Below are 22,245 nucleotides of genomic sequence, written 5' to 3'. Positions count from 1 at the left end.
TCTGCGCTTAAGCAGGAGACCCTGTACCATTCCAGCAAGTAGGTGCTGAATCTCTTCTTAAAAGCTTCCAGTGATGGAGCACCCAGAACTTCTGAAGGCAAGCTGTTCCACTGGTTGAACATACCCATTGGGGTACCTGGGAGAGAACTGGGAGTTTTCTATCTATCCGATCAATGGGCCCATATCAAGTGAGGCCATGGTTAATTAATGCTGCACTGACTAATTCAGGGTGGGATAACTATCTTTCTGATTGAGGGCTGCATTCCTTTAGTGGCCATCTGCTATGAGTTACATGAAGCCCTGGGCTAAAGCAACTGTGGAGTGGAGTGGAGCCTCAGCTTGGTGGAAATAGAATAGAATAGAATAATAGAGTTGGAAGGGACCTTGGAGGTCTTCTAGTCCAACCCCCTGTTCATGCAAGGAGACTCTATACCATTCTGGACAAATGGCTGTCCAGTATCTTCTTCGAAAGCTCCAGTGATGTTGCGCCAAGAGCTGTTTGACTGATCAAACATTCTCACTGTCAGGATATTTCTCCTTAATTCTAGGTTGGATCTCTCTTTGATAAGCTTTGACCCATTACTTCTTGTCCTGTCCTCAAGTGTTTTGGAGAATAAATCTTTTTTTGTTTTTTGCACTAATCAACTGAGTTTCTCTTGCTCTGCAAAGGACAACACACCGATTGCAACTTTTCCATCAGAACAATTACAAGCTGAGCCCTCCAAAACTCTTTGGACTTTTGGATGTCCAATGGGCCTGGCAACTTATTAAATACATGCCCGGATCATAATCTTAATAACTATATTTATCTTTAGTGAAGCTTGAAGTGAAATGAAAAGGAGTTTTCATATGCTTTTTTAAAGATGCCACTGAAATATGAAAGTGGACAGATATTGTTAATTTAAACTATGGTTTATCCAATTTATCCACTTCCCTGGCTTCACAGGAAAGTTGTGCTGCCCTTGGATCCCAACTTGCAGATTTCCCTACTTCTCTTTACCTTTAACCCCCGCCTAACTTGGTTTGGCTAGTTTCAGTCTTACAAGGTGCCTGTTGGCTTCTCCAGCCCCTTCCCGGATTGATCTTTACTTCATGTACACATAGTCCTCAACTTTCAACAGTTCGTTTAGTGACTGTTCGAAGTTACAACAGTGCTGAAAAAAGTGACTTATAACTATTTTTCACATGACCAATGTAGCCTCCCCCATGGTCAACATTCACACACTCAGCAACTGACTCGTTTTTAGGACGGTTGCAGGGTCCCGGGGTCATGTGATTCCCCCTTTGCTACCTTCTGACAAGCTAAGTCAGTGGGGAAGCATTAACAACCTGGTTACCAACGCAACAACTGCAGCAATCCACGAAGAAAAGTCATAAAACGGGGCCAGGTTCCCTGATCAAATGTCTCACTTAGCAACGGAAAAGTTTGAGCTCGGTTGTGGTCGTTAAGTCGAGGACACCCCCCCTGTGCCACTTTCTTTCTCCTCATCCTCAGACCATGATTTTGCAAGCTGCTTGGCTGATCTCTGGCTATTTATTCTCTCGGACTTGCAGGTCAGGGGGTGGGGTGGTGGTGAAGGTGCCGTTCCCAAGCTGCCCTTCTACAAATAAACCTTTTATGCCGAGCTCTAAAAGGGGAGGGGGAGACTTAGTGCTTTCAGATTTATTCTCTGCTGCTCTCTGCTGACCCCGCATGACCCCATTACTCAGAAACTCTCTAGAGGAATCCTTAAAAGGCAGCCTTGTAATTATGGACCATTTATGGACCAGCTCATTTATTTGCACAGGGCAGGGTGGTCTGAAACATCCGGACCCCCCCTTTGCCGCCCCCCCCAAAAGCAGCTTATTTGGGAGGAAAGGAGCCTCTCCCCCCTCCCCCCCCTTCCCTCATTCCTAAAATTATGGTGATCATCTTGAGCCTTCCTTCTTGGTTTAAAATTGCAAATCCCTCTCTTGTCCAAAGCTCTCCAAAGCTTTGTGAATTTGCTGCTTTCCTTTCCCAGCCCTGGATTTTAAGGGGGGGGGGGAAATGGGGCTCATCTACATTATAAAACTGAAGTGGTCCTCCTCTTCTGAAGGTTTCCAGGGGTACCCAGCTTCTGGGAGGAGAAAGGGATTTGGGACACTCTTTTTAGACAGCGTTGACTGGAGTTGATGAGATCCTTGCAGAAGCAAGAGAAGGTGAAGGAAGAAAAGGTGATGTATGAAGCCATATGTGAAGGTGGTTGAAACAAGGATAATAAGTTCACACAGCCCACATCTCAGCTAGTGAATCACCTCATTTTTCCAGGGACATCTATCTATCCACTATCAACCATAAACTGAGAGCTACGTTCACACAAGCCTGAGCACCTAAAAAGAGGAACTAATCAAAGCTGGGAGCTTTGAGAATACCGTTGTTGGGTTAAATCATGGCAACTGGACCAAAATTTGTTAATCTGAGACTTCATCAGTCAAAATAAAACAAAAAAAATACTTAGGCAGAGTCCTTGGAATGTACTAACCCTTGCCACACCAACTGCAGGGGATTTCCACCCAAAATTGCAATATGTCAATGAAGACTCAAGCATCAGATATCTATCCCTCGGATTGAAAACTTCAGTAAATAACTCTGAGAGTCAGATGGGGCAGTACAGGTTGCTCTTGACTTACAACAGTTCATTTAGTGACCGTTCAAAATTACATCAGCACTGAAAAAAGTGACTTGTGACTATTTTTCACACAACCATTGCAACATCCCCAGGATCACGTGATCAAAATTTGGACGCTTGGCAACTGACTCCTATTTATGACGGTCGCAGTGTCCCGGGGTCATATGATCCCCTTTTGCGACCTTAGGACAAGCAAAGTCAATGGGGGGAGACAGATTTATTTACCAACCATCAACTGCAGTGATTCACTTAACAACTGTGGCAAGAAAGGTCGTAAAATGGGACAAAATTCACTTAACAACTGTCTTGCTTAGCAATAGAAATTCTGGGTTCCGTTGTGGTCATAACTCGAGGATACCTGTATCTAAATTTGATAAATAAATAACTGGACAAACATTTGAGTAAAAGAAGACGGAGAGATCATTTTCTGAAGGATTCGAAATACAAATAAGCCCAACTTTTGCAAAATGCAAACGATAACAATGACCCCAGCTGCGTTGAGTAACAAACGATCACTGCATTCTTTCTCACGTCTTATTTTGAAAGGCAGTGTCAATGAAGGAGGCACTCCAGATGACTTTTCCCCCCCTTTTTTAAAAAAAATTAAGCTTTAGGGATTAATAAGGGATTTCATCAACTGCCTTTTAGGCCAACATTAAGAAAACTGCAGCTTTTCAATGGAGCATTCAGGGTTCCAGTGAGGAGGGAGAGTCCTGGGAATTGGGAAGCAAAGAATTATCCTCCTGCTGAATAGCTGTGAAGTTTGGGGTAAGTCCTGTTTTAAAAGTCACCATTAAAAATGCTCCTCTCTTTAGGGCCCATTGAAAAGTCTGCCGGTTTTGTCTAAATGGGATTCAAATGAAGGATTTTACATTTTCAGGAAAGTACCTGCCATCGGCTGTCAAAACATCACTCATGTTTTTCTGTTAAGAAACGCAGGCAACTTATCTGCCCCCCCTCACAATTATTATGTTGGGGTGTGGGGGGGGGGAGAAATTGACTTTAGCAAGTGGGGGTTGCATTTGCAAGAGAAAAGGGCTGGCATAAAAGAGTAATTATGCCAGGGAGCATCAGAAAGTGTGCTTTGTCTGTTATTCCAACGCCAAGGGATTTATTGTCGCTGGCGGAAGGCCAGATTTCGTGGAAATTAGGTGCCGTTGAAGGTTGAGGTTGCCCTGTCAAATTTGCCCTGTACCGTTAGTGTCTAAAAGCACAGCAGAAGAAAAGACTTCTTCCACCCCAACATATTTCTGTGACCAGAGGAACAGATAAGGAAGCTTCAAATTCAAGTTGCAGAACTATGAAAAGTTTTCTCAGTGGCTTTTGCGGTCAAGTCTCCCAAAATGCTGTCCTCCAGACATTTTAAACAATTATGATCATGCCCTGATCAGACATATTATTAGAATTGTTTTGTCTTAGATATCCTGGAATATGAAGCTCTATACATAGAGAAGATCAAATTTTGGATGTAGTATAAATCCATGAGTTAAGGTTTAAATTAGGAATGGATTTCAAGTTGAATTCTGGATTAGATGTTCTATCTATCTATCTATCTATCTATCTATCTATCTATCTATCTATCTATCTATCTATCTATCTATCTATCTATCTATCTTGCCACCAATCTCCTTAATGAGGTGACTCTGAGAGACAGAAAAGTAAAAAAAAACTAGAACCTTTAAGAACTTCTTCCTGGTCTCACCAGAAAACTCAAGATATGGTTCTGCTCCCTAATCCCAAAAATGTGGCTGCAAAATGCCGTCATGTGTTTAACCATGGTTCACCAGAAACATCAGACTTTATGGTATGTTTCATGGGTTCTTCCTGTTGGTAATTATTGAATGGGCTATGCTAGCATTAGTACTCTAGCTACCACAGGGGTGTCTTTGGAGTATGGTCGTATAAATCAAGAGGGCAATCACAAAAGTCTAATGAAGTTCTGCCTGCTTTTATGTGTGTCATCACCATCTTGACTTGGTTGACCATGCCCTGGTCTGTGTAGACCCAGAAAGTTTACTGGATAATCCATGCCTGCTACTGTAGAAGCTGGTGCTTTGCTGAGACAGCATCTAATTTCATTGTTTTAATTCAGAACATCTTCAGAACAGAACACCATGGAATGGGACCGAACAATGCAGGGGACGGACTTTGGACCAGGAAATTGATGGGCATATTTCTGCTTCCCGGCAGCACAAAATTTGGATCTAACTTTTTTCTCTGAAGACTCCCTAGAAAACTGTTCCAGCACAACATTCAGTGGAAGAAACTCTTCAGAAAACTCTGTTGCCTGAGGTTGATTTGAAGCCTCCAAGCAAACACTTTTTCTCTGCATTTGCTTCCAAATTATGAAAGACTTGTGGCATTGACCCCTTTCTCTTTCTACAATCACCAGAGTGAGATCTTCCTTTTCAGCAAATCTTCTGAACTAAATTTCTATGGATGTTCTCCCATCATCCAGGTCACGGTTGTCCCCAAGGTACTTTCTTCTGATTTTTTTTTCTTTTTTCTTTGAAAACATTTTGCTTTTCATCCTTCTCAGTTCTGAAGAAGCTTCTTGGATGAGAAGCAAAATGTTCTCAAAGAAAAATACCCCAGCTGCCTTTTGGGTAGGGAAAAAAAAAAAAGCACCTTTGAGTTCTGAGCTAAATCGACAACATTCCTAGATGCACGTCTATCCTGATTTTTATCGTTAGGCTCAGGTCCCTTAAGGGCAGTCTGATGGGGGCATCGCTTGAAATAATAAACAAACAAACCTACAGTTTGCGCCTTCCCGTGATGGGAGAAGCAGAGAAGCGGGAGAGAAAACGACTTACATCTGGTTTACATTGCAACCTTCCTGCCCCCCCAGCTACAGACCCAATCAGTGCCATGGGAAAGAGCAAGCGGAGAGACCATCCCCATCCTGTACACCTTTTTCTAAGCAAGAAAATAAAAAGGAAGGGCAGGGAGGTGGGGGTGGGGGTGGAGAGACAACTGAATGAAAGGACATGCTAGTTGCGCGTGTGTGTGTGTGTGTGTGTGTGTGTGTGTGTGTGTGTGTGTGTGTGTTCTGGAGAATTTTCCCTCTCCTCTTAAGGATGGAAGACCTGTGGAGCCAGGAGGCCTCTTTCTCAACCCTCTCCAGCCTCTGCATCCTTTGGTGCTTCCTCTCCCAGGCGGGGCTCAGCCAGCAGAATCTGCTTTTACTCTGGCAGGGCTCTATTCAGCCCCGAAGAATGGGAGAACAAAGGAACAGGGGAAACTGCACGGTCTCCGAGCTCCATTCAAGAGGCCATCTGCTCCTGCCAAGACAGGGGAGAGGGGGGGAGCCGAGGAGAAGATCCCAGGTTCAGGCTTAATGGGGCTATTTAGCAAGGGACACTGACCCCTCCCATCCCCCCACCCCCCAGGCAACACAGCAACCCAATTGTTAAAAAAAAAATTAAGTTTCAAGCACTTGCCTCTCTTTGAAAAAACAGGCCATGGAGAGGAAGATAACCTGTCCCCACCCAGCCTGCTATGGGCATCCAAGTGCCCTTGCGGGAAAAAAAAAAAAATGTTATCTGGCATTTTTCCCAACCTGTTTTTTTTTTTCCCCCTTCATTCGGCTGGGTGAAAGAGAACTTGCCTTAGAAATTGATTTCCAGAAAGAAATCATTTTGATCAAGTTCTCCAGTGAGTGAGATGCAGGGATGGTGCAGTTACTGGCTGTAGGAGAGGAGCAGGCAGAGGTGGTGGGGATGGAGGGGTGGAGTTAAGAGAGTCATCAGCCTAGAGTCCTTACATTCCCACAAGTAGTCTAAGTTCAACCTCTCCTGAATTCCGTTGAACCTTATCTGGTACCAATTTAGTACTGAATCTTAGTTGTCTAGATTCTTGTCTATAGGCTTGAGCAATAAATCTTCTTAACTGCAACTTAATCTGTGCCCTTGATTCTTTGTTCTTGAACCAATTGCCAAGGGCCTGAATTTTGATGACGTGACTGTGGGCATGCTTCAATGATCATTAAGTGTGGAAATCACTTTGTCATAATTCACTTTTTTCCAGTACCATTGTACCTTTGAACGGTCACTAAATGAATGGTTGTAAGTCGAGGACTAGCTGTACAACATCTCAAGAAATTGGAGGGACATTCTCAAGCCCGCTGGAAACCAGCCAAACCAGAATTGGTTTTGACAGGGGCAGAAACCTTGTCAGTCCAAAGTGGACATATGAATACACATGGTTTGGGAAGGAAAGACCACTTACTGGCTGCCTGAATCCGAGCTTTCCGGCTCACCAACAAACCGAAGTGGTTCCGTGCCACACAGCCATATTCCCCTTCGTCGGAAGTGCCGTCCTCCTTCTGCTTCCAGAAGTGGGAGAAGTAGAGGGAGCCGTTGGCCAGCGTCAAGGGCTCTTCGCCCTCGGCCACCAGCATCCCGTTCTTCCGCCACGTGATGCTAATGGGTTGAATCCCTTCCACTTGGCAATCCAAGACCAGGGGTTGCTCCTGCACCGCAATTTGGTCACTGGGCTCTACGGTGAATGCCAGTTCAGTGGAGAAGCCGAAATCTGGAATGAAAAAGAGAAGAGAAGAGGTTGTCCTTGAAAGCCCACAGGAGGAAAGAGAAACAATGCAGGGAGCTGCAGTGTTTACGCTGGGGAAAACGTGCTAAGGAGCTCCTGCTTAGAAAAGGGGAGCTCAAACAAACAATCCAGTGGCTCCCTAAGGATCTTAAGTCTTAAACTGTCGGATTCTAAAAAGAAAACATGTTTCTAACCCTCGGCATCGCCAAGAAAAATAAAATCACTTTGCAAAATGTCCTCAGCTTATGACTGGTTGCTTAGCAACCGTTCAATATTCTGATAGACCTACCTGGGGGTACTTATGACCCCAACTTGACGTTTTGATGTTCATTTCCCCCCCCCCAGTGTCCTGGGGTCATGTGATCCCTTTTTGCGACTTTCTGGCCAGCAAAGTCAACGGGGGAGACAGATTCACTTAACAACCAGGTTACTAACTTAACAACTGCAGCAATTCACTTAACAACTATGGTAAGAAAAGTTGTAAAGTGGGCCAAAACTCACGTAAAAAATGTCTCCCTTAGCAACAGAAATATTGGGCTCAGTTGTGGTCTTAACTTGAGGATTGGGACGCACTGGACACGACTCGCTCTTGAGCTTCAGGAGTAACATAATGGAAGGATGGGTTTGAGGAACCCCAATGTGGCACCATCTGGTCTGGTTTGTTATCTGCCCTTGGGGGCACTAGAATTGGCATTTGGGGGATCCTTGCTCCACCTTCTCCTTGCTCTTCTCCAAGGAGGGGACAAGGCTGGGGATTTCTGGGAGGTGATATCCACACATCTTCAAGTGGCCAAGGTTGAGAAGCACTACTCTAGAACCTACATGTGCAACTTAGATTGGTCATAGGTAGATGGTAGAACGATGATGATGATGTTGGAGGAAGACTGATCCAGGTTCAAGTCCACCAGAACTACAATTCAACTGGTGACTGGAGTCAGCGACTGTCTCTCAGTCCAACCCAGGGGTAGGCAACCTTGGCTCTTTTATGACTCGTGGACTTCAACTCCCAGAATTCCTGGAGAAAGCCATGCTAAGAAGACTCCTCTGAACTCTTGATGGGAGGGCAGGCCAGAAATTCAACCAGTCAGTCTCACAAACAATTAAGCAGCCAGTCAAAAAGTAGGGTTCTATCAACCCATCAAGAGAATGCTCTGGGCTCAATTATTTTTTTTGTCTTATCGGATTCCAGATCTTAACAATTCAGATTGTTTGACATTCAAAATTGTAGGAAGAGGAATGTTAGAGACAGCATTCCCGGGCAGGCAACCCTGCAGCCCTTTGGCCTTTGACCTCGCCCTCGGTGGGGTGAGAAAGTCACTTTTGAAAGGCAGAAGAATGGCTATGTTAGAGGCCAACTCAGACCCGGTAGAATATGCTTGAAACACCAAAAAGAGGCAAGCTGGAATGAGAAACGTGGATTCTTTTTCTGTTTTTTTTTTTTTTTTAAAGCTGAAATTCTCCTCAAAGAACCAAAAGGCAGCTGCAGGTCAAGGAAAACCACCAGAACCACAAAAAAGAAATGAAACTGAACTGGATCCACTTCCTCTTTTAACAAATGGAAACAGGTAAATGAAATGATTAATTGAGAATTGCCACTCGTTTCCTAATAAGTCACTTATTGGCTGGATATTACTTAAACTGCTGCCTGAAGGGAAAACATCTCAGATTGGCAAAGATGATACCCTTTCAGATCAAAATGGGCCCCTGCATACATTGCAATGTTGAAAGGATGACATGTCATGCCTACACGCATTTACCTAGTAACAAGTTCAATGTTCAGCCAGGCGTAATACCCAGGCTTGCGGCCCTTGGCATTTCTTAAATATTTGGGCGTTTCTTCACCAATCAGTTAGGTGCATATTTTCTCATCACCAACTGGTCTTTGTTAAGCGAATTGTTGTACAGGTAGTCCTCGAATTACAACCACAATTGAACCCAAAATTTCCGTTGCAAAGCAAGACAGTTGTTAAATGGGTTTTTGCCTCATTTTATTACCTTCCTTACAACAGTTGGTGGTTTACAACATCATGTCAAAAATAAAAAAATTGACAGCTATGTGCCTCTTCATTTCAACTTGCCATTAGGGTAAGGGGGGCAGGGGAGGTAATGCTTTAGAATGGGTTAGATCAGCGGTTCTCAACGTTTGTGTGACGGCGATCCCCGTCACACAAACGTTATGCGCATGCGCGGCACGCCGTGCATGGGGGTGGGGCCCCCGCACGCGGCGCGCATGCGTGGTGCCCCCCCGCGTGGCGCGCATGGGGGCGGGCCCCCGCACGCGGCGCACACGCGCGGCGGTGCCCGCACGCATGGCGCGCATGCGCGGTGCCGCCCCCGAGGCGCGCCGCCGCCCCACACGCGGCGCGCATGCATGGCGCCGCCCCCCACGCGCGGCGCGCATGCGCAGCACCGCCCCCCGGAGGCGCGCCGCGCCCCCGGAGGCGACAAAATGGCGGATCGCCACGTTTGGCGACCCCACAAAAGAGGTCGATCGACCCCAAATGGGGTCGCGACCCATAGGTTGAGAACTGCTGGGTTAGATGGAAAAACAAAACCTCTATAATTCCGCTGATGACCATGAGAGCCTGAAATGCTTCCAAGGACACTGCAGCAGGTGTGGAGAGGAAGCAGACAGTTCCCATAACAAAGTGAAATTGTTTCAATGGACTATGCGAGAGGTTGGAAGTTTGGCTGGAAAAACTATTGTTTAATCTTATGAACTGGTGTCTGGAAATCTCAGACTTAGTTTTGCTTCAACTTTACCATGCTGTGTATTCAATAAGAGTTTGCCTGCAATACTGCATTTTAACCACACAGAGAGACTTAATATTTAAGATACTTAGGAGGAGGGCCTGCAGACTGGAAAGCACTACAGCTCCAGTCATAGCCACGAATAAAATGTTAAATTAAATGCTAAACTGGAACATCTGTCAGCCCTTTAAAGTAGGTTAAGTCATGAAACAGGAGTACCATGGATTCTTTAGAGAGTGTTAACAGAATTTTGAAAGTCTGACAAGAGTTTCTCTTACTCCATCTTTATTCCAAATGAAATCAAAATGAGGTGGGAGGAAGACACATAAACCAACCCACCAACCCGGAGGATGGCGGAAAATTTGTTTCAGGATGTAACAAGTAAAGACAAAGCCGCAACTGGATTTTCACAAAAAAACATCCCTCTTAATAGTTCTCAGATGCTTCAGAGCTAAACCCAAAGCCTTTTCATGTGTCAGCCCTCCAGATAAAATAGCTGCAAGGAAGAAAGGTGGAAATGGGCCTCTCTTTTTTGGGATAAATAAATAAATACATACATATATGCATACATCCATTGTCTTAAGATTTTCCCCCTCAGCTCTGACAATAAATAAATAAATAAACAATGTCTACGATTTTTTTCCCCTCAGCTCTGACAATAAATAAACAAACAAATAAAAGAATGCCTAAGATTTTTCCCCTCAGCTCTGACACTAAATAAATAAACAATGTCTAAGATTTTTCCCCTCAGCTGACAATAAATAAATAAAAAAATGCCTAAGATTTTTTTCCCCTCAGCTCTGACAATAAATAAATAAATAAATAAACAATGTCTAAGATTTTTTCCTCAGCTCTGACAACAAACAAACAAACAAACAAACAAACAAATGCCTAAGATTTCCCCCCCTCAGCTCTGACTTTTCCATTTGCAAAGTCACAGAGGGCTTGACAGAAATGGCACAAAGGGAGGTTTTATCGTAGGAAAACTATTCCCTGCTACCGTAAAAAGACCCTCACCCTCGGATTCCCCTTATCTGACCCATCTACAGCACGATTTGGAATCTCAAGAGAGGTGAATTTGTATTTTTAGGCTTCGGGCTCAGCCCCTCTTATCTTGGCACCATCTGGATGAGACACAACTCAGCTCCCCATCCCTGCCAACCCAGCTCAGCGTAAATAGCTAAACTTGATGGCTTCTTAAGAGAATTAGCTGACAGGATGGAGTCGCTCAGGGTCAACATCCGGACTTGGAGACATTGCACTTTTCTACGAAGGCTGGTGGCAGATGTGCAAGTCGTAGATAAATCTTAGCTTGCTTTCTGACTTTCAAGAGTTTAACAAGGGAAGAGTGGAGAAAGATAGTTCTTCTCCAAATTATTCTGCTAACTGAAGAAACCTTCACAAGGGAGTGCAGGTGGTCCTCAACTTATGACCACAACTAAGCCCAAAACTTCTGTTGCTAAGCGAGATAATTTTCAGTGAGTTTCGCCCCAGTTTATTGTTGTTAAGTGAATCACTGCAGTTCTTAAGTTAGTAACCCGGTCATTAAGTGAATCTGGCTTCCCCATTGACTTTGCTCGTCAGAAGCTTGCAAAAGGAGAGTGCATGATCTTGGGACACTGCAACCGTCATAAATATGAGTCAGTCGCCAAGTGTCTGAATTTTGATCACGTGACCCTTCTGCCTGGCGAAGTCAATGGGGGAAGCCAGATTCACTTAACAACTGTGTTACTAACTTAACAATTGCAATGATTCACTTAACAACTGTGGCAATAGGGCAAAACTCACTTAAGAAATGTCTCATTTAGCACTCAATTGTGCTGGTAAGTCGCGGAATACCTGTGATAGATGGATGGATAGATAGATAGATAGATAGATAGATAGATAGATAGATAGATAGATGAGAGAGAGAGAGATCTGAAGGACAATAGGTTGGAGAAGCTCATTGCAGAGACAATGGGTCCTGGGTGGGCTGGAGAAATCTGCAAAGGCTGCATGAATGTGTAAATAACTGGTCAAAATTCCCGGAGAACTGGCTGAACTCTTGACCCATTCTCATCGGCATTCATTCAAGAGCTGGTTGCACCCTAGTAAACCAATCTCCTCTTTGCTCCACTGTTTAGATTAGAAATGAGAGCGGATCCAATCTTGGCCCTTTTAAACTCTGCCCAGAAGGCCAGCTTGAATTTCATACATCATGTCAACATATTTTTTTTTTTAAATCGGTGAAACGATACCCAGCCTGTACTTTAAGCAAGAGAAAGAAGAACAGAGCAGGATAAAATGGCTTATTACAGCAGTTTAAGGGAAAGCAGTCCCTTTCAACGTCAACAACAAAACTCAGCCTACATAGACAGAGGAATTAATGAAAGCTAAAACCTTTGAATAATTTAAAAAGGGAGGCCCTACTTAAATATAAATGACACCATTTAATTCTGGAGCTGGAAGTACGTTGGGGGGGGAAGTAGTGGTGGTGGGGGGGGAAGCTCTTGCCTGAAACCCCATGCTGGAAGAACAGATAAAATCCTAAACAAAAATAAGTACTTTTAAAGTCTTGTCCTTAGAAAAATGTATACAGGTACCACTCAACATACAACCATTCATTTAATGATGGTTCAAAGCTACAATGGCACTGAAAAAAGTGGCTTATGACTGCTTTTCACACTTACGGCCGTGCAGAATCCCTATGGTCATATGATCAGAATTCAGATGCTTGGCAACTGACTCGTATTGATGACGGTTGCAGTATCCCGGGGTCATGTGATCCCCTTTTGCAACCTCATGACAAGCACAATTGATGAGCAAGCCAGATTCACTTAACAACTATGGCAAAATCAGTCGTAAAAGGGGACCAAACTCACTTAATAACTGTCACTCTTAGTAACATAAATTTTGGGCTCAATTGTGGTCATCAGTCAAGAACTCCCTATGTGTAAGGTTTGCAGAGAAAACCTATCAGAGATTGAGACAGAAATTTGCAATATGAGTACTTTTGGGGCAGAAATGGGTGACGAGAGACCCTATGAAACTCTTCCTTGGAGCACTGCATCCTCCCAGTTGCCCCTCTTAATTTCAGTGGCCTGGCTGGAACGCCCTCCTCAATTTATGACATAAAATTACACTAGCAACCTATAACCGGTGTGGCCCATTCAAAATTTGCAAATTTGTCCTGACAAAAGCTTTTGCAAATCTCAGGCCAAAGTTTAGGATTTTTATTTTCCTATGGTGATTTTTTGCCCCTTTGAGACGTTGGCTGCTAAATGAGTACAGCTGGTATCCCTCAAAAACATTAGTCTAAGTCCCCAAATCCTAAAATAGCTTCCGCACAATTTGAAAAACTATTCCCCAGCACTTTATAAACAGCACCCTCCTAACACGAGAATCTTCAAGAATTCTAACCACATCAATATTCATCATGCTGCTGCACTCATTTTTGGTCAGTGCTCCAGCCTATGGACCTTTCTGCACCCCAAGCGTTAAATGGCTATCCTTGGCCATCAAACATTTGCTTCCTAAACCCAAAGATGCTTTTTTTCCCCCAAAAGGCAACTGGATTTCGTTTTTCCTTGATGTTTCGCTTCTCATTCAAGAAGCTTCTTCCGTTCTGACTGAATGGTGGAGAATGGAAGGATTTATATTTCTTGCAGTCATCTGGGTTAGTACTCTTTCTGAGAGTTGTTGAGGCCACTTGGAAATTTATCTGTGCCTTCATGGTCACCTGAATAGTGCACATGGGTGTGGAACCTTCCTGGAACTGCTGAAAGGATTGTGTTGTAAACAGGAGTTAGATGAGAAGTGAAATGTCTTCAAGGAAAAAAAACGAGAAAGTCCAGTTGCTTTTTGAAAAAAGCATTTTTGGGGCAACCACGACCTGGATGACTGAGAATCTCCATAGACATTTGCTTCCCTAATTCAGTATCTTCAATAATCATCCAATCCAAAGGAAATAATGCAGCCAGGGAATTTTTCTCGTCAGCACTTGGAAAACCAGTCTCCCATCTGAGGGAGATGAGCTGTTAAGTATGAAATACAAACATACAAATAAATAAAAGCAGATGTATCAGTGCCAAAGAATTCTTTATGTAACTCTGAACTAGCCCATCAAAATGTAAGCAGAGTTACCCAAACAAATGCTCCAAACTTGCAAAGTAAATAAGGACTCTCTCCAGGGCTTGGTGCCAAAATGAGGTCACAAATTGCCAACTTAGAAAGGGAAGTATATTAAAGGGCCAAAAATGAGCGCCTTAAAACTTGCTCAGCTGTAAAGAACCCCCAATTCACTCCTTAAAAGTCCCCAGATCTGCAAAAGAAATTGTTTCCCCAGGTCTGCTGGAAGAGGGGGTTAAGGCACAATGTGACTAGAAAGCTTCAAAGATGTAAATTGATGGGTCAACTTATGTGCCACTCATACAGAATAACAGAGTTGGAAGGGACCTTGGAGATCTTCTAGTCCAACCCCTTGCTCAAGCAGGAGACTATATACAATTTCCGACAAATGACTATCCAATCTTTTCTTGAAAACCTACAATGTTGGAGCACCCACAACTTCTGGGGGCAAGTCGTTCCACTGATTAATTGTTCTGTCAGGAAATTTCTCCTTAGTTCTAGGTTGGATTTCCCTTGGATAAATTTTGTTACTTCTCGTCCTGGCCTCAGGTGCTTTGGAGAAATGATGCTCCCCTCTTCCTTGTAAAGTCCATTTGATTAGATTTCTTTTTCCTCATAAGATGTAGTCTCTCTGCCAATATTGCTCCCAAATTCTGTATCAGTCAACCATAAACGTCTCTTACAAGACCAAGACACACAGTCTGTGCACTCCACCATCCTGTTTTGAACAGAAGTCACCCAGAGGCCTCCCCCCAAAAATCTGCCTAGCGGGATGGGAGGAGGAGCATGTCCCTCCCTCCTTTGGCTGTTACAACCAATAGCCAGCTCCTTATACGCATGTGTGCCTACACCTCCGGTCCTTTTATTCTGGATTAATTAATTCACCATTACCCATGGGATAGCCAGGGTGCCATTAATCACTCTTTTTCTTATCCAAAGCATGAATTGGAAAATCTAATTCATCAGCCTTTGGGGGGAGAGCTGATTCCACCCTTTTCCAAAAGAAATTCGTTCTATTGCCGACCCATTTGAGATTTGCCCCATTGGATCAGTTTCCTTGATTTGTTTTAAAAGGCAAGAGCGTGACTCAGGTCTCCTGGATTTATAGGAATGTCCAGATTTTTTTTTTATTGTACTCCAGGAGAAACTTCAAGTGAAGAGAGGGGGAAGAGAGAGAAGGGAGAGAGGAGAGGAGAGGAGAAGAGAAGAGAAGAGAAGAGGAGAGGAGAGGAGAAGAGAGAAGAAGAGAAGAGAAGAGAAGAGAAGAGGAGAGGAGAGGAGAGGAGAGGAGAGGAGAAGAGAGGAGAAGAGAAGAGAAGAGAAGAGAAGAGAAGAGAAGAGAAGAGAAGAGAAGAGAAGAGAAGAGAAGAGGAAGAGAAGATACACCCAGCCTGTTCACGGAGCTCAGAAGAAATCCCACAATTTTGCTGAATTCAGAATCCATAGAGCCTGTCACAAACAAGAAAATAGGGGACTCACTCATGCTGTTGGGGGCCCCCATCTTGACTTTTTCGACCACACCCTGCAGACCTCCCTGGCTGAAATTTAAAAAATGAGGACTCATAAAGGCGTTCCCAGTTACAATTGCAAAGTTGTGGCTTGGTTTCAATACATTGAAGCAGTAGGAGGAACTCTTATCATGCTCAGGGCTACTGGAGGTCCCAAGAAGGGAAGGGGATGGGAGGATGTCTCTGGAGATTCTCAATCATCCAGGTCAGGGTTGTTCCAAAGGTGCTTTTTCAAAAGGCAACTGGATTTTCCTAGTTTTTGTTCTCTTTCAAAATGTTTTGCTTCTCATCCAAGAATCTTCTTCAGTTCATTCAACAAGCTTCTTGGATGAGAAGCGAAACCTTTTCAAAGAAAAAAAAAACACCAGGAAAGTCCAGTTGCCTTTCGGAAAAAGCAGCTTTGGGACAAGAGAATGGGAGGGATTAGCCAAATCAAAGGTAATGCCACTATTACAGGCTGGTTTATAATCTGGTTTATAATCCAGCAGCAGCCCAGAGCCACTGAGAAGCTCAACACATCTTCCTTGTCCAAAGACAGGATATCTTTGCCAGGGCCAAGCTACTCCTGGGGCCTCTGCTTGTCAACTGCCTCGCCGGATTAAGCTGGGCACTGCCCAGTTCCGACATGCCCGACAAGGCACCCCAGGACTCCTCACCGTATTTCACTGCAACCCGGGCAGCTGCGTTCACACGACAGGTGAATTTTCCTTCAAGTTAAGCGTGGCTGGTTTTGCAGTTTAGCCTAAGCTGCAGAGCCATGCCATCCCGTCAGGTTAATTTCACGCTTTTCCGCCTTATGCCAAGCGAGGCGATGGGCTATTTGGGTAACTGGGTTAAGCGGATTGCGTGAACTCGTCCGGGAGAAAGAAGCAGAAGCGGCAGCAGGCGAGGAAAGCGCAGAGCCGAAAAAGCGGCCGCCTCCAACGCGCTCCCGGCAGCGCCCAGGCGGAGCGCGGACGCGGTTTTTATTTACTGCTCCTTGGCACTTTTCCCTCTTTGGAAGAGGCCTTGTTGACAGAACCATGTGCTTTCCAGAGAGGGGAGGGGAGGGGATCCCAAACCCAGCAGCCACCCGCGACGAGCGGGAAAGACGCGGGGGAAGGCAGGACACCGGTCGGGTAGGGTGCGGAGCGGGTGCCCCAATCTGGTGGGAAGGGAAGGGAGGAAGGCGAGAGGGATATGGGAAGGAAGGAAGGAAGGAAGGAAGGAAGGAAGGAAGGAAGGAAGGAAGGAAGGAAGGAAGGAAGGAAGGAAGGAAGGAAGGAAGGAAGGAAGGAGAGATCAAGAGAGAGGAAGGAAGGATATGGAAGGAGAGCAAGATGAAGGAAAGAAGGCGAAAGAGGTGTGGAAGGAGAGGCAAGAGAAAGGAAGGAAGGAGAGAGAAAAAGAGAAAGAAAGAAAGAGAAAGAGAGAAAGAAAGAAAGAAAAAGAAGGAAGGAAGGAACGAGAAAAAGAAAGAGAAAGAAAGAAAGAAAGAAAGAAAGAAAGAAAGAAAGAAAGAAAGAAAGAAAGAAAGAAAGAAAGAAAGAAAGAAAGAAACGCCTTCCCTGATCCAAGCCCCCAAGTTGAAAGCAAGGCCGACGGAAGGGCGTCTGCCTCCCCGGTCTTCTCCGACCCCCGATCCCCCTCCGCTCCGCCGCGCGCCTCGCCCTCCCCACCCGCCGCCCCGGGCCGATCGCGCTTACCTGCTCCCAGCGCCAACAGCAGCAGCAGCAGCAGCAGCAGCAGCGGGGAGGCGAGCGAGCGAGGCGGCGCCGGCGGAGAAGCCATGGGCTCCGGGCGGGGATCGGCGGTGGGCTCAGCCCCAGCACCGCCCGGAGCCGCCCCCGGCGAGCCGAGGCCGAAGAAGCGGCGGCGCTGGGTGGGGCGCCTCGCTCCGGCGAGGCGAGGGCGGCGGACAAAGCGCGCCCGTCCGAGGCTGCGAGCGCAGGGACGGGGTGGGAGGGGGTGGGGGCGGAGAAGCCGGCTGGGGCGGGGGGTCCGAAGGCCGAGCTAGAGCCCCCTCCTCGGGCAGGGGCCGGGGTCGCCTTGCGCCATCTTGCCGGGCGGCAGCATCCTCGCGTGGTGCGCTCCGGGCTGCCACTGGCGTTGCTGCTGCTGCTGCGCTTGCTGCGCCCAGCCTGGCCTCTCGCTCCCGCCCGCCCGCCTGCGCTGCCCCCCGGCTCAGGCCCCTCCCTCGGGAGGCCCGCGAAGGGGCAGAACAAAGGCGAGCAACGGCCGGCGGGGCAAGTGGACGGCCCGGGCGGGAGACCCCCCCCCACCCCCGCCTTTCCCCACCGCGCTCGAGGGGCTCCTGGACCAGCCGAACGGCGCGCACGGTCCTGGGCAGCGAGGGAGGGAGGGGGGGGGCGAAAGGCGGCGCAAAAAAAAGCCGACCCCCCACACCCACCCACCCCCCCTCCGCGCGCACGTGCAGCCGGGCATGGGGTGCGCCTGGTTCTTTTTACTCCCTAGACCACCACCCCACCTCTCCTCGGCCAGGGGGGTCTTGCTTGGGGCTGGGGGAAATGAAGGACCTCGAGGGAGCAGATTTGGGGAGGTGGGCAATGCCAGGCGGGCGGTGGAGGTGAAGAGGCCGAACCCGGAGGAGGGTGCAGACCCATCTCCCCTGCTCCGAGCAGGCTGGAAACCCAGCTAGTACCAGAGAAAAACTGGAACAGTGGCTGTTTGGTCAGGCCTCCAGTGCCCATGTGCCTGGGCTGGAGAGGGATAATGGGAACTGCAAGCCTGCACATCTGGTGGTTGGGCCAGGTTGGTGCCCAGGTGACACACACACACACACACATACACCAGACTTGGAGGGAGGCAAAGTATCTTCAAAGCAGAGACACCACCCTGCCAACAAAAGTGTGTATAGTTCAGGCCGTGGTTTTCCCAGTTGCAATGTACGGCTGTGAAAGTTGGACCATAAGAAAGGCTGAGCGCCAAGGAATGGAGGCCTTCGGACTCTGGTGCTGGAGAAGACTCCTGCGAGTCCCCTGGACTGCAAGGCGATCAAACCAGTCAGTCCTAGAGGAGATCAACCCTGACTGCTCTTTAGAAGGCCAGATCCTGAAGTTGAAACTCAAGTACTTTGGCCATCTAAAGAGAAGGAAGGACTCACTGGAGAAGGGCCTAATGCTGGGAAAGATGGAGGGCAAGAGAAGAAGAGCACGACAGAGAATGAGGTGGCTGGATGGAGTCCCTGAAGCAGCAGGCGTGAGCTTAAATGGACTCCAGAAGATGGCAGAGGACAGGAAAGCCTGGAGGAACATTGTCCATGGGGTCATGATGGGTCGGACACGACTTTGCAACTAACAACAACAACAACAAAGTATCCTTCCCAGGAAGGTCTGTGGAGACTGCAAGGAAGACAAAGCCTCCCATCCTCTGCCATTCAGTCAGAACTGAAGAAGCTTCTGGGATGATAAGCGAAACATCTTCAAGGAAAAACAAAGTCCGGTTACCTTGTGAAAAAGCACCTTTGGGCTTCCCAGGGTGCAGGGGTTCCCAGATGGGGGCACCCCTCTTTGCAGATGTTTCGCTGGGGATCCCACAATAAAACCAAAACTTTTCTGAGTTTCTTTACCTGGTTGGTTTCAAACAAAAAGTGACTGGAAAGAAAAACCAAGAGGGGAAACAATCAGCAGAAAAGAAGGCCACTTGGGAAGGTCCCTGTCCAGTGGGAACTTAAAGAGGCATGCAGAAGGATCCACAGCATATTATAAGTAAAAAAAACCCTTCAAGCAGCATTATTTCATTATGTGCACCAATAGTGTTCAGCAAAAATCATTGGAGGTTTTCAAGAAGAGACTGGGTAGCCATTTATCCAAAATGGTATACAGTCTCCTGCTTGATCAGAGGGTTGGACTAGAAGACCTCCAAGGTCCCCTCCGATCCTGTTATTTTATGTTCTACAAAGGATTTTCCCTTGCACAAGCTTACCCTTAATGCCATTTGGTGGTTCAGCCTATTTGCCTGATCTATATAAGAGAGTTTCCAGATACTGTACAGGCGCATTTCTTTCAGTCGGAATATTTGTAAGTATTCATACTTAAAAACGATGCATTTATGGGTTATTCTCTTTGGTCATCTAGTTTCAGTCTCAGTTCTGATTATAAAGGAGCCAAAGTCTTCAGGAGAGGACATACAATACCGTTTCGGACAAGGGATTACCAGACATTGAAACCAGATTCCTTCCCTTGATGGAGATAGCCAAGCAAAACAGTTCGCTCCACAGAACGGCTACTGAATTCCACTCCCTTGTCACTAACAGATTACACCCAAGCTGGTAATAACCATTCCAACTGCATTAGAGGCACTTTGATGGGTAATTAGTCGGAAAACCAGAGGAAAGGGAATGAAATGCAGAAAATGCAACAATTGCTACTTTTAGAGGGGGGAAATGTTACTCGGTGCAGGAGGCTACAATTACATTCCACCCAAATAAGATAGGCCACTCTTGAGTACTTTGTCAATATTAGCAATGGGCTTAATGGGGCTGATGTAGAAGAGCAGGCAGAACTGGGAAGTGTTGTTAAAGGAGTCATCAGTCTAGAACAGGCACGTCAAACTCGCGACATCACTTGATGTCATGCTACATATCGGGACTTTTCCCCCATTGCCGGCAATGGGGTGGGCGCAGTTTTGGTGTGACGCATCTGGCCCATGGGCTGGCAGTTTCATATGCCCGGTCTAGAATCATTATGTTCCCACAAATGGTCTAATCAATCCCTCTTGAATTCCATTGATACTTATCTGGTGACAATTTAGTGTTGAAATTTAGTTGAATAGATAGATTCTTGGGTATAGATTTGAGCAATAAATGCTCTGAACTGCAACTTAACCTATGGTCCTGATGGTTTGAGCCTGACAGATGAACAGGAACACCCAGTTGTGAGTTCTGGCATCACACAAGCCGTTGTTTTGCTAATAGTGGATAATTAAATAAATCACAACTAGCTAAATTGTAAGCCAGAACCATGATTTCCAACTCACAATAGACAGGTCTGTATCACATGCTAACCCAAATCAAATAAACCACCATTATGGTTCACCATAATGTAAGAAGCTACTCACTAGCTGTACTCACCACTCCATAAAACAGCTAGGGTCTCCCAGACCAAGATGGCACATTTTTGCAATTTATAAAAAGATTACCTGGGAGCTATGTTATCTGTACAGGTAAATGCTAGCCAAGCCTGAATGGATTCTATCTGGTTTCCTTTTAAAAAATAATAATCCAAAGTTGATTTGGGGGGAAAAGCTTGATGGAATTTAGTCGATTTTTAATGGTCCTTGTTCCTACAAGGATGCTTTGACAGGACAACTTGGTCTGACATGACAGAAGACCTTGAAATAAAATGGATTCTGAGAGCTTATCTGAAGAGATCAGGGTTTTTTCTGTGTGGGATGAGAAGGTGAAGGAGGGACCTTAAGCATGTGGTTTTGCGGATCTCAAAAAAGGGCTTTTTACCTCTATCAACCAGAATACCAGAAATATTAGCGGTCCACAAAGCATGATCTAAAGCAGGACTTCCCAAACGTGACAACTTTATGACATGTGGACCTCAATTCCCAGAATTCCGCAGCCAGCAATTTTGGAAGTTGAGGTCCACATGTCTTAAATTTGCCAAGTTTGGGAACTCCTAATCTAAAGACTTAACAACTATGTAAACACAGCACATCTATCCAGAACAAGTCACCCCTACTGGCTTATTGACTTGGGTGAACTATACATGGAGGTAATTCATGTTTTGTGCAAGCAGTCATTATGCTAAGCTGGGAAGCATGGCTTAGAGACAATAGGCAGTTGTTTAGCATGAGTTATACATTTCATCATTTTTTTAAAGGAGTAACTTAATAACAGAGGCATTAGCTGGGTTAAATTTGTTTGTGGTTTATGATCATTTGTGGCATGGTATAATTCCAGGCACTGCAGTATGAATTAGAAATTAAACTGTGGCTGAAAAGATCATAACAATGCAAACCCAACCAATTATCTCAGTGAAATGATTTTTGACTCTGTTTTTTCTTTTCTCCTGTTTTTTAAGATCATCTTTTAACAGGTGGGTATTTATATATTTAATAGGAAGAATGGGAAGATAATGGACGTTACACAATTAAGGAGCTTGATTATTGATAGCAATAGGTCACAGCTGAATTAATGTTGCAAAATGATTAGTACATTTTTCTTTCCTTGCAGAATGATCTATAACTGTTTTTACTTGCTTTCAAACCATTTGTTAAATAATTGCTAGTATGTTAACTAGATCTTGTCCATTTTGATTAGAACAATGTTTGAAGGCTAATACTGTAGATATTACCTTTAATTAAATTTAAGAGAATCCCTTGTAATATTATGATGTCTGTCTGTCTTCTATCTATCTATCTATCTATCTATCTATCTATCTATCTATCTATATCTTTTTCCATCTATCAATTATCTATCATCTGTATTTCTATCATGTTTATCATCTCTTATCTATCATCTCTTTTGATATTATGGTGAAGCCCTATAAAACTTTCAGAGAATGAACTGAGATTTGAACTCAAGGGATCTCATTGGAACGGATTATAGCACAACACACTTTTAAAATCTGTTCCAGCAGTTTCATGAACTGGCATTAAAGATCACATGGGGGCATCAAACTATGAAATACCCTGTATAAATTGGAGCTTTTCTAAATGTTGTTGTCAGA

General features: G+C 45.4%; 1 protein-coding gene across 2 annotated transcripts in view; it reads right to left on the bottom strand.

The window, feature by feature from the left end:
• IGDCC3 (immunoglobulin superfamily DCC subclass member 3) overlaps positions 1-17,351 on the bottom strand; it is a 59,350-nt gene extending 41,999 nt beyond the window's left edge. The window contains exons 1-2 of one of the 2 annotated variants that reach the window (XM_039358867.1): positions 17,251-17,351; positions 6,879-7,184 (exon numbers count right to left, since the gene is read on the bottom strand). In XM_039358867.1, coding sequence (XP_039214801.1) covers positions 6,879-7,184; positions 17,251-17,335 — 391 coding nt within the window. In that variant the 5' untranslated portion in view covers positions 17,336-17,351. Of the gene's footprint in view, positions 1-6,878; positions 7,185-17,250 lie in introns of those variants that run through there. The other variant, XM_039358868.1, reaches the window with a different exon arrangement.
• Between the last annotated feature and the right edge of the window lie 4,894 nt (positions 17,352-22,245).

The sequence above is a fragment of the Crotalus tigris genome, unplaced genomic scaffold (genome assembly GCF_016545835.1).
Source record: "Crotalus tigris isolate CLP2741 ecotype Arizona unplaced genomic scaffold, ASM1654583v1 scf7180000019068.10715455, whole genome shotgun sequence".
Taxonomy (NCBI): domain Eukaryota; kingdom Metazoa; phylum Chordata; class Lepidosauria; order Squamata; family Viperidae; genus Crotalus; species Crotalus tigris.
This window is presented reverse-complemented; position numbering and strand designations above follow the sequence as displayed.